At 50.7% G+C, this 12930-nt stretch overlaps 1 protein-coding gene across 5 annotated transcripts in view; it reads left to right on the forward strand.

Moving 5' to 3' along the window:
* The window catches only part of LOC119450573 (alpha-tocopherol transfer protein-like), a 107339-nt gene that overhangs the window by 26375 nt on the left and 68034 nt on the right, over window positions 1-12930 (forward strand). The window contains exons 1-2 of one of the 5 annotated variants that reach the window (XR_007466473.1): window positions 7826-7860; window positions 10272-10422. The exons of 1 other annotated variant lie outside the window; for it this stretch is intronic. Coding sequence is in view for 1 of the 4 variants with exons in the window: in XM_037714078.2 (XP_037570006.1) it covers window positions 10329-10422 (94 nt within the window). In the remaining 3 variants the exon portion in view is untranslated. Of the gene's footprint in view, window positions 1-7825; window positions 7861-9687; window positions 10423-12930 lie in introns of those variants that run through there. 3 more of the 5 variants (XR_007466474.1, XM_037714078.2, XR_007466476.1) reach the window with 3 other exon arrangements.

Consider the following 12930-nt stretch of genomic DNA (forward strand, 5'->3'; position numbering starts at 1 on the left):
CGAGAGCTTCTTGTCCCGCCAGGGCATCGCCGGTCAGCTGTACCTCCCACCGCTCAAACGACGTGTTAGGCGTCTTTAAATGTTCACGTTTGCCCCCGCACCCGCACGAGATGTGCGGCGTGTGTCGCCGCACCAGGGGCAGATGCCGCGATATGTTTGTGGGTATATTTTGCTGTATCTGTGTATGTTTGTTTGTTTGGATAAGTCTGAGGGCTATTGCCTCTGCAGTGCTGAGCTTTTTGTGAGGGGGAGGATAAATCCTGCGGTTGAGTCGCTGGATCTCGAGTCGGTCGCAGTAATTTGATGGCAGGGGCACAAAGGTAAAGGGTGGGGATTGATCAGACGATTGGTTTTGCCCCGCTCAGTTAATTAGCGCTCGAGCTAAGGCGTTCGCCCTTTCGTTCCCCTCCAGTCCCGCGTGACCTGGCGTCCACGTGATTTGATGGGATTCTTGCAGCCTCGGGCCTAGAATCTGAGCCGCCAGCACCGCTGTTCGTCCGTTGGTAAAGTTGCGGCAGGCCTGGTGCGAGTCGGTAACGACATGAACTTCCCTGCCCACCCTGTCATGTTGCTTTATTACTAGCGCCGCGGCTATGGTCTCAGCCGCAGCTGGGGTCTCTGCCCTGACGGAGGCCGCGAGGGTTAAGGAGTTGTCTCTCCCGTTCACGGCAGCTACCACGAAGAGGCCCCCTGCAGGGTACGCCGCCACGTCCACGTACGTTACGTACGGGTCACCCTTGAATTGACGGCGCTGTCTGTCGACCCGCGCCTTGCGTCGTCCTTCGTGGAGTTCATGACTCATGTGCTTTGGTATGGGGTTCGCCGTGATCTTGCTTCTGACCTCGGGCGGGAGTGATCGTTGCCCATCGAGGGCACGAAGCTCCGTTGCCGTTCCGGTCCGGTGGAGGATGGCTCTGCCCGCCGCCGTGTTTTGTAGTCTGGCTTTTTGCGAAGCCATAACCGCGTCCGACAGCTCAGCGAAGGTGTTGTGGATCCCGAGAGCTGCTAATTTCTCGTTTGAGGTGGTAACTGGGAAACCCAGGGCCGTTTTATACGCGCCTCTGATGATGGCATCGACTTGTTCTTGGTCGCGTTTGTTTAGCGAGTCATAGTGATACGGCATGCTAAACGTTACCCTGCTGATCACCAGAGCCTGTACGAGGTGGAGCGTGTCCTCTTCTCGCATTCCCTTGCGGCTTCTTGTTATTCGTTTGATAATCCGCGAGATCTGGTTGGTGGTGGACCTTAGGGTTTGGATGGTGTGGGTGGCTTTCAAGTTTCTCTGGATCCAAAAACACAGTATCCTAGTCTTTTTGCTTTCCGTGATCTTGTGGTCCTCTAGATAGAGTTCGATAGGGCCGGGTGACTTGTAGATTCCTCCTCCATGCACCCAGATCACCTCGGACTTCTCGGGCGCGCAACGCATCCCGCTCGCTGCCGCAAATCTCTCCACGGCCGTCGCGGCCTCCTGAAGGGTCGCCTCCTTTTGCGCGAGGGAGCCCTTGGTGGCCCAGAGCGTGATGTCGTCTGCGTATAAGGCGTAACCTAGGTCTGGGATCTTCCGCAGCTCTTTGGTCAGTGCTAGCATGGCGATGTTGAAGAGAATCGGGGAGACTATCGCCCCTTGCGGCGTTCCTTTGCTCGGCACATCGATCGTATCCGATCGAGTCTGGCCTATTCCGATGGTAGCCGTCCGGCCCGTCAGGAACGATTTGACGTAATTAAAGATGCGCTCTCCGCAGCTGATGTCGTTCAGTCTAGAGCACTGCACGGGCTCGGGCTTAGCCGAAAGCCCGGACCCGGCCCGGCCCACTGCCAGGCAGGGTAGAGCAGTGTTTTCACGGGCTCGGGCACGGCGTGTGCTTTTTGACCCGGGCCCGGGCCGGGCTCGGGTTTCTTGACGCGGGCCCAGGCCGGGCTCGGGCTTTCTGGTGGTGTGCATGTAACGTGCAGCGAGTTATTCTCGGGCGTATCAACTCTGAAAAACATGTATTTTTCGGTCTCGGGCCGGGTTCGGGCCAGTTTCGAGCAGGGCTCGGGCCGGGCTCGGGCCTAAGGTAAAGGGGTGGCGGGCCGGGCCGGGCGGGTAACGTAGATTATTTCCGGGCCCGGGCCGGGCCCGACTCTCGGCATAAAAGTTTTGATCGGGCTCGGGCGGGCCGCCGAACGTAAAAACGGGCCCGGGCCGGGCTCGGGCTGAAAAAACCGTGCAGTGCGCTAGTTCAGTCCCTTGAGAATGGCCTCGTGAGAGATGTTATCGAAGGCCCCTTTCAGGTCGAGTGCGAGTAGGAGGTGTTCTCCTCCCTTCGAGATGCCCTTGAGAACTTCCTTCAGGATTAGGAAAGCATCTTGCGCAGATAGTCCCGGCCTGAAGCCAAGCATGGTGTGCGGGAAGAGGTCACCGTCCTCTATGTAGTTTTGGAGGCGGGCTCCGATGACCCTCTCGTACAGCTTGCCGAGGCACGAAGTCAGCGAGATGGGACGTAGGGCGTCGATCGCTGGCTTCTTGCCTGGTTTGGGAATGGTCACGACTTCCGCGTGTTTCCCCTCGTTCGGTACGTGGTCCTTGCTCCAGAGTTCCTCGTTTAGGTGTTCGGTCAAGTCCAGGATGTGCTTCGGGCTCAGGTTTCTAATCATGGCATTGGTGATTTTGTCGGCCCCGGGAGCAGTGTTGCGCTGTGAGGCTCGTGCCGCGGCATACACGTCTTCCTCCGTGATCGGAGCGTCCAGTTCTGGTCTTTGTTCCCCTTCGTTTTTTAGGAGGCAGGGTCGTATGGGGTCGCTACCCAGGTATCTGGTTTTTAGGGTGTCAATCAGATCCTGGTCATTCCCGGGGAATTTGTGAGCGATTTCTTGAAGCGTCCGACTGGTTGGCGATTTGGCCTTGTCGGGCTCGATCAGGCCACGCAGGATAGCCCACGTCTTCGCCGTGTTCAGGGTACCCTTGAGCAAGGTGCAAAACTGGACCCAATTTTGCTGCGTCAGCTCGGTCGCGTAATCTCTGGCCTCTTCTGTTATATGCGCGATTCGTAGACGGAGTTTCCGGTTTAACCGCTGTCGCTTCGACCGTTTGAGGAGGCCCTCACGGGCTTCCCACAGGTGTAAGAGCCGGCGGTCGACTTCGGGCGTCTCGACCATGCGCTGGATGGTTTTGGTGGTTTGGATGTGGGCGTCTCGGAGGTGCTGCATCCATTCCGCTATGTCCGTTATAACGCTTTCAGGTGGGGAGTACTGCCTGTACGCCTCCCAGTCCGTGAGCCTTATTTCTCCAATTGTTCTCTTGAGTTTCGGGGTGGACACCGAGATGCTGAGGATGTAGTGAATAAATAGACCAGTTCTGTGCAAGCTTGAGTGACTGACAATAGCAGTGTCGCTCGACTCATTCGTCATGACAGCAGCCCATCTGCTGCCGGTGTAATAATTGTAATGATGGCCTTGAGTGCGTGTTTGTTGAGGTATAGATTTTGTTCACTCTTTACTTTGTCGACATATAGAGTCAAGGTTAAAGTAAAAAAGAAAGACAGCCGTGATGGTTAATAATTATCGCATCGATTTTGATCTTCAGGAATCTATGATTTCTTATTGTGTACAAATTTCAGTTGTGAATGAAAATTGCGTCTGCAAATTGACACTTTCACACTGCGTGGAGGTTAGTATTTTTCCACTAGGAAATTTGTGAATAAAAAAAAATTCTGGGTAGGTTGCACTAGTGGCCCAAGGCTAAAGACACAGCGGAGCTGATCGGCTCCTAGCTGGTCCTGGCTATACGAAGTAATGCTAAGTCATACGCAGTAATGCCAAGTGATGCTATGTTATACGAACTATTGCCATGTTTTACGTAGTGCTGCAAAGCGATGCAAAGCAAATGCCAAGTCGCACCGCTTCAGTAATCACACAGTCTCCATAGTCATCCTTCTCGCCGTCCTCGTTGTACCCGCCACGCGGGACAGGCAAGCATCGCGGCGCATGCGCATGTCCGACATATAAACATTTCCTCGTGGTCCGTGTAATCGGGGAACGCCTCGCGAAGCACTTGCAGTCCGAGCACACGCTTGTCGCTGCTACGCACCGAGCTCAGGGCAGAGAGGTTCGTGTTGAACCACAGACGATCGCAGACACGGCACGGATGTCGCAACTCGAGAGAGAGAAAAACTCACGCAGGAACCGGCCGTTCGCACCTCCCACGGACTTACGGGCACGGTATCGTTCGTTCTCAGCTTCTCTCACGTCGGGATCTTCTCGGAGCCGACGCTTTCTCTCCCGTTCCCTAGCATTCTCTCGCTAGACGTACTCGAGGTCTCCGGCTCGCCGTCGTCGTTTTGCAGCGGCTTCTTCGGCTAACCGTGATGGCTCCAATCGGCGTCGACGCTGGCAGTCTCGCTTAGGAGCTCGCCGCGATTTTAGGTAAGCGGCTTCTTCCTCGGCAGTGCGAACCTTCCTTGGTCTCCCCATTTCCACATGTGGCGCGCCGCTGCCACGCACCGGCTTTCATACGGACCGAAGGAGCACATGCACAGTTGGCCGTGACGTCACACCTGACTCGTGGCGCATGCGCAATAGTGCGAAGCTGGTGGCGAAGTCGTAGGGGAAGTGGGGCGAAAGTTATGCACAGTGTACGGGCGGCAAGCGCAGACGCACCGGGATGACGTCACGGCGCATGCGCAGTAGCGCACAGCTGGTGGGAGCTCGGCGGAGCCGTGTCTGTGACGGGCGAAGCGAGCGCGCAACTGCGCTGGCGGTTACTAGGCAACGCAAGGTGACGTCATCGCTCCGCGCAGTTTTCTCTCTTCGACAGACAGATTACGCTCGGCATAAACAGCTCAGCTGTTAAAAGAAAAACGTTCAACTTTTACTTGTGTTAATTTTGGGAATCGGTTTCAGTTGATCCCCTCTACAGCACATGAACAAAATGAACGAATGATGGTGCCAGGAAGTTAATTTCTTTATGCTAGCCCCCACTGTATCTGCGGACTAGTTGAACTGTAGCCCTAAACTGAACAAGTTAGGAATTTTAGAGCGACTACTTTCACGAAATGACGAAATTGCAACATGTTAACAGCGAATATTGTTAGTTAACGATGGTTTCCTATATAAATATTTCTCATTATAATTGCTTGGCCCTGGTGTAAACTAGCGATGCCCCAGTCATTTAAAAAATGAATAGTAGCTTGCAAGGTAAGCGGGGCACAGAGAAAGCGCTTCTTAAAGATGGCAAACTTCAGCGAGTTCTGCCCTGCGGTTTCGTCACTGTGGCCGCACTGCCTGCGGACCTGCAAGAGAGCACGAACACAGCCCGCTTGCATGCGAAGTGGGAAAGGAGGGCTTCCGCGGTAACACTCCTCCTCCTAGCTGAGCGCCCTCTGCCTTCTGACGTCATCACTAACGTCATGGGGGCATTGTTTTGTTTGGGAATTATTTGCACTTCGATATCCGGCAACCGCAGGCGCAAGTTGGAATCAGCTAGCGCAAGACAGGGGTAATAGGTGACCCGTAAAATAGCGAGGGATTCTGGGATGCGCCGTCTGCTAGCTGTTTCCGGTTCGAGTCAGCGCAGCCGCCGCCAGCGCTTCGCAGTTCAAGTCCATTGATGCGCCTGCAGTTCGTTCTTTATTCTGGGGTTTTACGTGCCAAAACCAGTTCTGATTATAAGGCACGCCGTAGTGGAGGGCTCTGGATTACTTTTGACCACCTGGGGTTCCTTAAAATGCACTAAAACGCAAGCACAAAGGTGTTTTCGCATTTCGCCTCCATCGAAATGCGGCCGCCGCGGCCGGGATTCGATTCCGCGAGCTCGTGCTCAGCAGTGCAACGCCTTAGCTGACTGAGCCACTTGCGCTCGCAGTCCGGCTTTGTCCCACTCGAAGATTACCCGGTTGCAGGTGCCTAGCAAAACTATCGTCGGCTGTTCAGCCATTGGCTGCACAAATTCAAGCGTTAAAGGTAAACGCATGTAACTACTGCCTTGCAGCAACCCTTGCTGAGTCAGCTGTGCACAAGCATCAGAGGAATGGCTTCCACTTCCAAAACTAACAAGGCAAAGACCATCCGTGAACAAAAAGAAAATGAACGTACGGTGCCACTTATCAGGCGGCGATTAGCTGTGTAAGGGCCGACACAGAACGATTCCCCAAGATATTTCTTTCTCTAACATTGACTCAGGCAACCAGAAATATTTCAGTACTCGCATGCACATATAGAGGTATTATGAAGCGAGGTTTTACGGCACGAATTTAAGCAGGACACAGCTAGATACATACATAATACTCGTAACCAACTAGCCCACCTTAGCTCCTTCTGCACAGATAGAGATAATGCGCCGCCGTAATATAACGGCGATACGGCCATTGTTGACAAAAAAGCGAGAACGCCTAACTACGTACCACTTCAAACGAACCAAGTGTTTTCACCGAGAAATGCCGTTGACAGCGCACAAAGTTATAATTTTCAGCGTTGGCTGCGCCGTTATACCGACGATATCGGTTTTTAGCAACCATCACAGAGCAGCATGCACCGCTGTAGCCATCGCCTCAGCACCCGATTTTCTAAGTAATGCTTCCATACGCTTGATAAATTATCGGATAACGATAACTTCTTCACCTGTCTTACTGACCCGCAGGCAGAGCAGTCAGTGACGGTGCGTCCAAGCAACGGCAAATGTCGTAGAGCTAAACCTGGCAGAAACAAATAAGGCCGCCGAAACGAAAACCAGAGTTTCTTTATGAATAAAAGCATATCCTTGCCTTTCTTGGCTCGTCATCGTCGCGCCCAGAGTGAACTGAAACCTAGAAATCAGCTGCATGAATGGTACGAACTTTATGGTCATCAAAGCGGACGGAAAGCTTCGCACGACTGACAGTTGAAACCGCGTAGAAAAACACGTGCGCCAGGCATGGCCGCCGATGCCACTGCATCGTCCGTCGAACCGGAAGCTGCTAGCAGACGGTGCGCCCCACAATTCCCTGCGATTGCTCGTTTTACGGGTCACCTATATTGGAGATCGCAGGGAGAGGCCTTCATCCTGCAGTGGACATAAATATGGTCTGGTGATGCTCCGGCAACCGCCAGCGTATCGGCATGGGACCGAGTGTCCCAAGGGAGTGTATAGAGAGTTTCCGCACCCTGGCGATACGACCACTTGGCGTAGCACGGCTAGTCAGCTGTTCCGAGAGTTGCGCACGAAGGGCACCTTGCGGCAAAAATAGATAAAAAAGAAACGCCACCGCTGCCCGTACGAGTACTTATCACGTAGTCGCGACGAGAAAGCGCCGCCCACGTCTGAACCAGAAGTAGCGGCCAACATGTCCTAACGGAAAAAATAAGTGAAAAAGCCCAAGGCCACGAGACACGGTGACGTAAGTTTCAGACGGGGCCTCGGGGCTGTTGCTCTCTTGCAAGCTAGTGGAGACGAAAGGAAACATAAAGTCGTGCATCAGTGCGATAACTACTTCTGAAAGATAAAGCCGTGTGGTGGTGAACCTCACGTGCACTTTCAGGATTCAAAGCATTCTAGCGTTAGGAGATTCGTGAGGCGATCTCCTCCAGTGCTGAGGTCATTGTGTGATTATTTAGAAGTGTGTTCCGTGGCACATTTAACTCTCCTGTACTGCGAATGGCAGCCGTAAATTAACCTTGAGAAAGAAAACGAAGAGCTCGACAAACATCGAACAAGCCTGCACACGAGCGTACTGACGTAACATCCCGGTATGAACGGCGCGCTCTTGCTTGCCGGTATGTATGGCTGTGTGTGCCAAGAATTCAAATCAGTGGCAAGGAGAAACATGCTGTCTACCGCTGCGATGCGAGAAGTCGCAGTTTGCCGATCGATAGTTGTTGCGACCGGTCTGTTCTCGTCCGCCGCCGGTGAGTTGATAAATTTGCTGTCGTGAACACGTGCGTAACCCTGAGTGAACAAAACGCCTAATTCGAGCATGTGGCCTTTGCTACGTACTGTGATCTGCGCTGTTTAAGAGTAACTTTATTACTCATCAGGTAGAGGTTGCACATTGTGCTTTACTGCGCCAGTCGCATTTCTTTGTGCTCATTGAGGCGCGTAGGCTTCACAGCTGCGTAGCATGTAACGAAGGACAAACACTCGGATGTCTGTTTTCTTTTTTTTTTCCTTTGACACTGCGCAAGCTGCAGCCTGTGCTTATAACTACGCTAGCTTGGAGCAATAGCTGAATGCACCAGTAGAGGGACGCTCAGTGGACATTGCATCCTCGTACCATGCAAAAAGCCGGAAAATTCGCTGGCTGAGTGGAGCAAATAGTGCGTTTCTACGATCTCAACCGCATTTATTCCGAACATCCGTAGCGCAACAGGCATGTCACTGCCTACGAGCAGTGAGATGCCGTAGCATCCGTAATGAACAGTCACAGAAATATTCGGAAGTTTGGTCAGCGTTGTTTTTCACAACTTTCGGCCGCAAGAACCAGTACTGCTCTGTTACGTAGAATGTACTACTTGTAACACGATTGTGTTAGTCGCTTGGTTTCACTTAAAGGATCACTGACAGCAAAGTCTTGCTTTTGACTTCTATGCTTTGATGAGTTACCTGTGCCTATTAATTACAGAAAGACTCCGTGACAGCAACGACGGGATGAATATTTGCGGTGACATAGTTAATTACACTCAGCTCTGGCATCACTTAAAAGCGAGTGCCAAAAACCGTAGCCAGACGAGTGCCGCACCTCGGTGTTTGCAACTGACCAGACACGTGTTCACGTGGGTTCGCAAACGAATGACGTGGAGGAAGCAGCGCGCTTGTTGAATAGCCAGTTGCAGAATTTGTGGGCTGGTCACTATGCTGTCGGCCGTCCGAATGGCGGTCGTCGTCATTGCTAAGTGAGGCCGACAACCTTGCGTAAGTCGATATATTGCTGCCGCAGTGCATGTAGCGAATCATTGTCAGTGTGGCCCCTGCAGAGCAGCCAGTTGTCCATTCACTCTCATCTTTGTTGGAGACGAAATTGACCCATTGATTTCAAGGACCTACGTAGGGAAACAAATTAAATTATATGGCTGCTGTGGTGCCGTCTCTGCTTCGATGAACGATGCTGCGCCCCGCACCGATGCCCCGTGATGACGATGTGTTCAGCATACTGCTGGTGCTGACAGGAGAGCGAAGACAGGAAACTCACGGTGCGTTTTCGCGTGTCATTAGTCATTCGACGTGTGACCGTCCAACTTGCCACATACAACGATTCCGGACATAAGTGACGGACATTTGAGCGAGAAAGTGGTATATAGACTTCACCCAGACCACGTGTCCTTGCAGGTGTTCCTGCAGGTGTCGTTGCATGTAGCTGAACCTTGTCAATAAAAGCTGTCACTGCGAGGAACAGACATTTCACAATGGCGTGCCGTCCACTGACGGCTCCGATCACAGCCGGCGATTGAGCCAACAGGCGTCGCAAGCCGCTGCAGCGGACAGCGCAGCTGACGGCCCCTGTAGCTTTTCCTGCTTTGCCAAAGAAAGTGGTCCTCGAGTACAGTGTACTAGAATAGTTCTGCTGCAAACAGTGCGCCTCTTCGATTATCCGTCCATGACAGTCCCGTGCTACCCGAGATTCTGCATAAACAAAGCCCATTGGCTGAAAGCACCGCATCGGGCAGTGCGACTGTCAAGAATAATTGGAGGCCCCATATACTTATGGCCTCCAGGCATGTCGTTGTGTTTTCGGAGTGCAATTGCTCAAAAAAATAGAACTGTCCATGCTGCCAAGGGATATTCAGGAAATGTTCAGGTTGCATTGCAGTTCTGTGAAGGTCTTACAAGATTTATGGGTGTTTGTTGTCCACATTACATGGCGTGGGAGTCTCCCAATGTATCGAGGAGTAGGAAGCCAATAACTGCAGTTGGCAGGAATCCATGTTAGGACTATGAAAAAGTCAATTTAGTCGAGGACTTTGCCATACGGTGATCGTTATGGTGTCAAGTATTCTACAGGCTAACACAATGCATAGATGGCCATATCAGAACCGAAGAAACTATTGTGGGCACGTGACCAGCAAATTCAATCAAATGTCTCAATGTTCAGGTAATTTGGCTGCAAGTTAGCCAGTGATTAACAAGTTTTCATTTGTACATACCTGAGTGGGACGACGCACGAAGAATTGCGCTCATCTTTTCAAGGTGAAGTGAATGCAGCCTATTATTTGAGAGTACAAAAACGTATTGGAAGACCACAGCCCAATATATGCGCTGTGGAGCTTGGGAGTGCAGCGAAATAGGCCGCAGTTTTCTAAAGCAAAACCATCACCCGTGACAGGTCGCAGCTGTTGTTATGATAGTGCAGTGAGGTGCAACCAACCCTCGCAAGCTGCAAATGATGGATCTCCAGGAAGCAGCAAGACTCGAGCTCGGCGAAACACCAGAAATCAGAAAGGAATCTCTTGGACGTCTTTGTCAACTTATAAGAGGTATGTTGCCATCCAAACTGTGAGTTCACAAATTTCTTGCTTGAGGTACGAGCAAGACCGTTTGAAACCATTTGGGGCCGAATTCGCAAAGCTTTTTGTTTATAAGAGCTCTGTGATATTTGCCGATCGCGAACGCTAACAATATGTCCAACGAGAGCATTGGATGGTATTTGCTCTTGCGAACAATTCTTACGTTAGAGCTTTTTGCGAGCCCGAGACCTGCGGCCGAATTCACAAAGGTTTTCATTCATAAGTGACGATTAACGTTGACCGGACGCCTTTGCTAATAAAATGTAAAGCATCAGGAATGGCTGCAATTTTCGCTTACAAGCAATGATAGCGTAAGAGTTATTTGTGATTATGGGCCCTGTTTCAATCAACTCATCGATTAACCATGTCATTTCCATTTTCCGGCTTAATAATAAGTTTTTAAACAGTGAATTTTGAAAAAAGAAGTTTTTATAGTTTAAAGTTTGTGATGAATTGCAGAAGTGCTCACGCAAGGCCTTATTTTCGCAACGAGAATAAGGACTGCCTAACAGGCAGCGATTGATTGCCGGAGCGGCAGCTGCGTCCCGAAACATATTCCCCCGTACGGTCTCCGGACATTTCGCCTTTTCTACAAAGGTGGAGGTTCTGAAACGCAAGAGACTACATATAGAAGTAAAGGCGCTGGTGTCGTTTTACTTGAAAACTACTAAGATTTATTGCCCTTCTTACGTAAGAAATCGAGAGTCGCGTAGCTTTCGCACTATGTGGCCGCCCACTTGCTACAAACTGTGGACGAAACTGCGTAAGGTGCCTACTTCAACACAGTATACGTATTGATGTAAAGGGCAAAGACAAGTGTGGAAGCTTCTGTGACTGCAGTGTTTGCTTGTACTCGCGGGTAACTTTCTGTGGCAATGAAGTTATGTGCAAAGCGCGCACAAGAGCGTTCCTGAAAATAAATTTCCTTAATCCATCAGCGTCATTTAGGCTGGAGGAGTGAAAATATTATCTCAATTGTTATGTACATCCGCGAAGTAAGACAAATACACCAATGAGTTGACTTTTTTGGTTTTCTTTTCTACCTCTGCGCAATTGCGAAACCGTTGGAAATGGAAGTTTGACTGATTACCCCAGTAGCAGTTCCAAGAAAGCGAGAGTGCAGTCGGATTCCTGTGGTATATACTTGGTGCAGTAGTGCATGTGCTGAAACTACGCTCCTGTAGCTTTCCCTCCATTGCCACGTAAAGTTGTACACGAGTAAAGTGTTAACGCCTTGTGTCGGTAGCATGGCCCGCATCGATGTCCTCGTTCAGCCAGCCCTGCGTGGCCCTTGCTTAAATCTCGATGTTGCATTTATAGGTGCTGCTCGACATCCTGCGGCGCCTGAGTGTGGCTGCGCGGAGCCGTTCACGATGACTATCTGCGTCCCCATCTCTCACTTGTCGGAGCAATATGTCTAGGTGCAGTGACGGTAAAAATGCAAGAACATTTCCTGACCGAGAGAAAAAAAAAAGTCACAGTTTCGCCAGAAAGGCGAGGCATCGTTCGCGACAGCAAATTAGTGGCCGTATTAGTTTTATCGGCCGTATAATTGTAAACATAGGCAAGCTAACTAAATTAACAAACATGATGGTCGCACACGGTCGCACACGCAAACATGAACACATCTCCCTCGATGACCGCGGGAACTCGCTGTCAAAACGCAGGAGTCAAGAAGCGCGGCACCAGCAATGAGTGAATTGACCTTAGTTCGGCGTGTCGCATGAACGGCAACTAAGCCACGAAAACACAGCACACGGCGGGCTGTGTCTTTGTCGCAGATAGCTTTCAAGATACAAGATACAGCGGACTGGAGTAGAACACGCCCCCTCCCTCCTTGCGCCCCCCCGGGCCGCCAGGAGTAGAACGTTCACCGTCGAAACGTACATGTGGCAATGCGGCCTCCTTAAATAACATCGTCCCCATGCTACGACCACACCAAAACCGGAGGAAAAAAGCTCAGCGTAAAATAAAATTACAATACAAGTAAGAAATAACTGAAGTTTCCCAGTGCGTAAGTGTGCATCGAATTTATTTATTTATTTATTTATTTTATTTATTTATTTATTTATTTATTTATTTCGAAATAACTTACAGGCCCCATGAGGAGCATTGGGTAAGGGGGACATCACTGCAAGACAGTTTTACACGTGGATGCCGAGAGTCGAGGACCTCAAAAAGGAGTAGAAATCATCGTCAGAAAACAGGGTTACAAATGAAGAGGATGCGGTAGCGTACAAAACATAGGCTAAATTTTATCAGGCATATTGCTCGGACACATATCGAACATCATGTAAGAAAATGTGTAGTTCAAAGTATGAAAAAAAAAACAATACTAACAATACTCAGATAAACAGAAATAACAGTTCAGGGTATTGTACAAAATACCGGATACATTTTGCCAAGCACATTATTCGCGCACATAATCAAACACCGCGTAAGAAACGTTTAGAGTATTAAAGCATGCATGGGAAACAC

This window comes from Dermacentor silvarum, chromosome 4 (genome assembly GCF_013339745.2).
Source record: "Dermacentor silvarum isolate Dsil-2018 chromosome 4, BIME_Dsil_1.4, whole genome shotgun sequence".
Lineage (NCBI taxonomy): Eukaryota > Metazoa > Arthropoda > Arachnida > Ixodida > Ixodidae > Dermacentor > Dermacentor silvarum.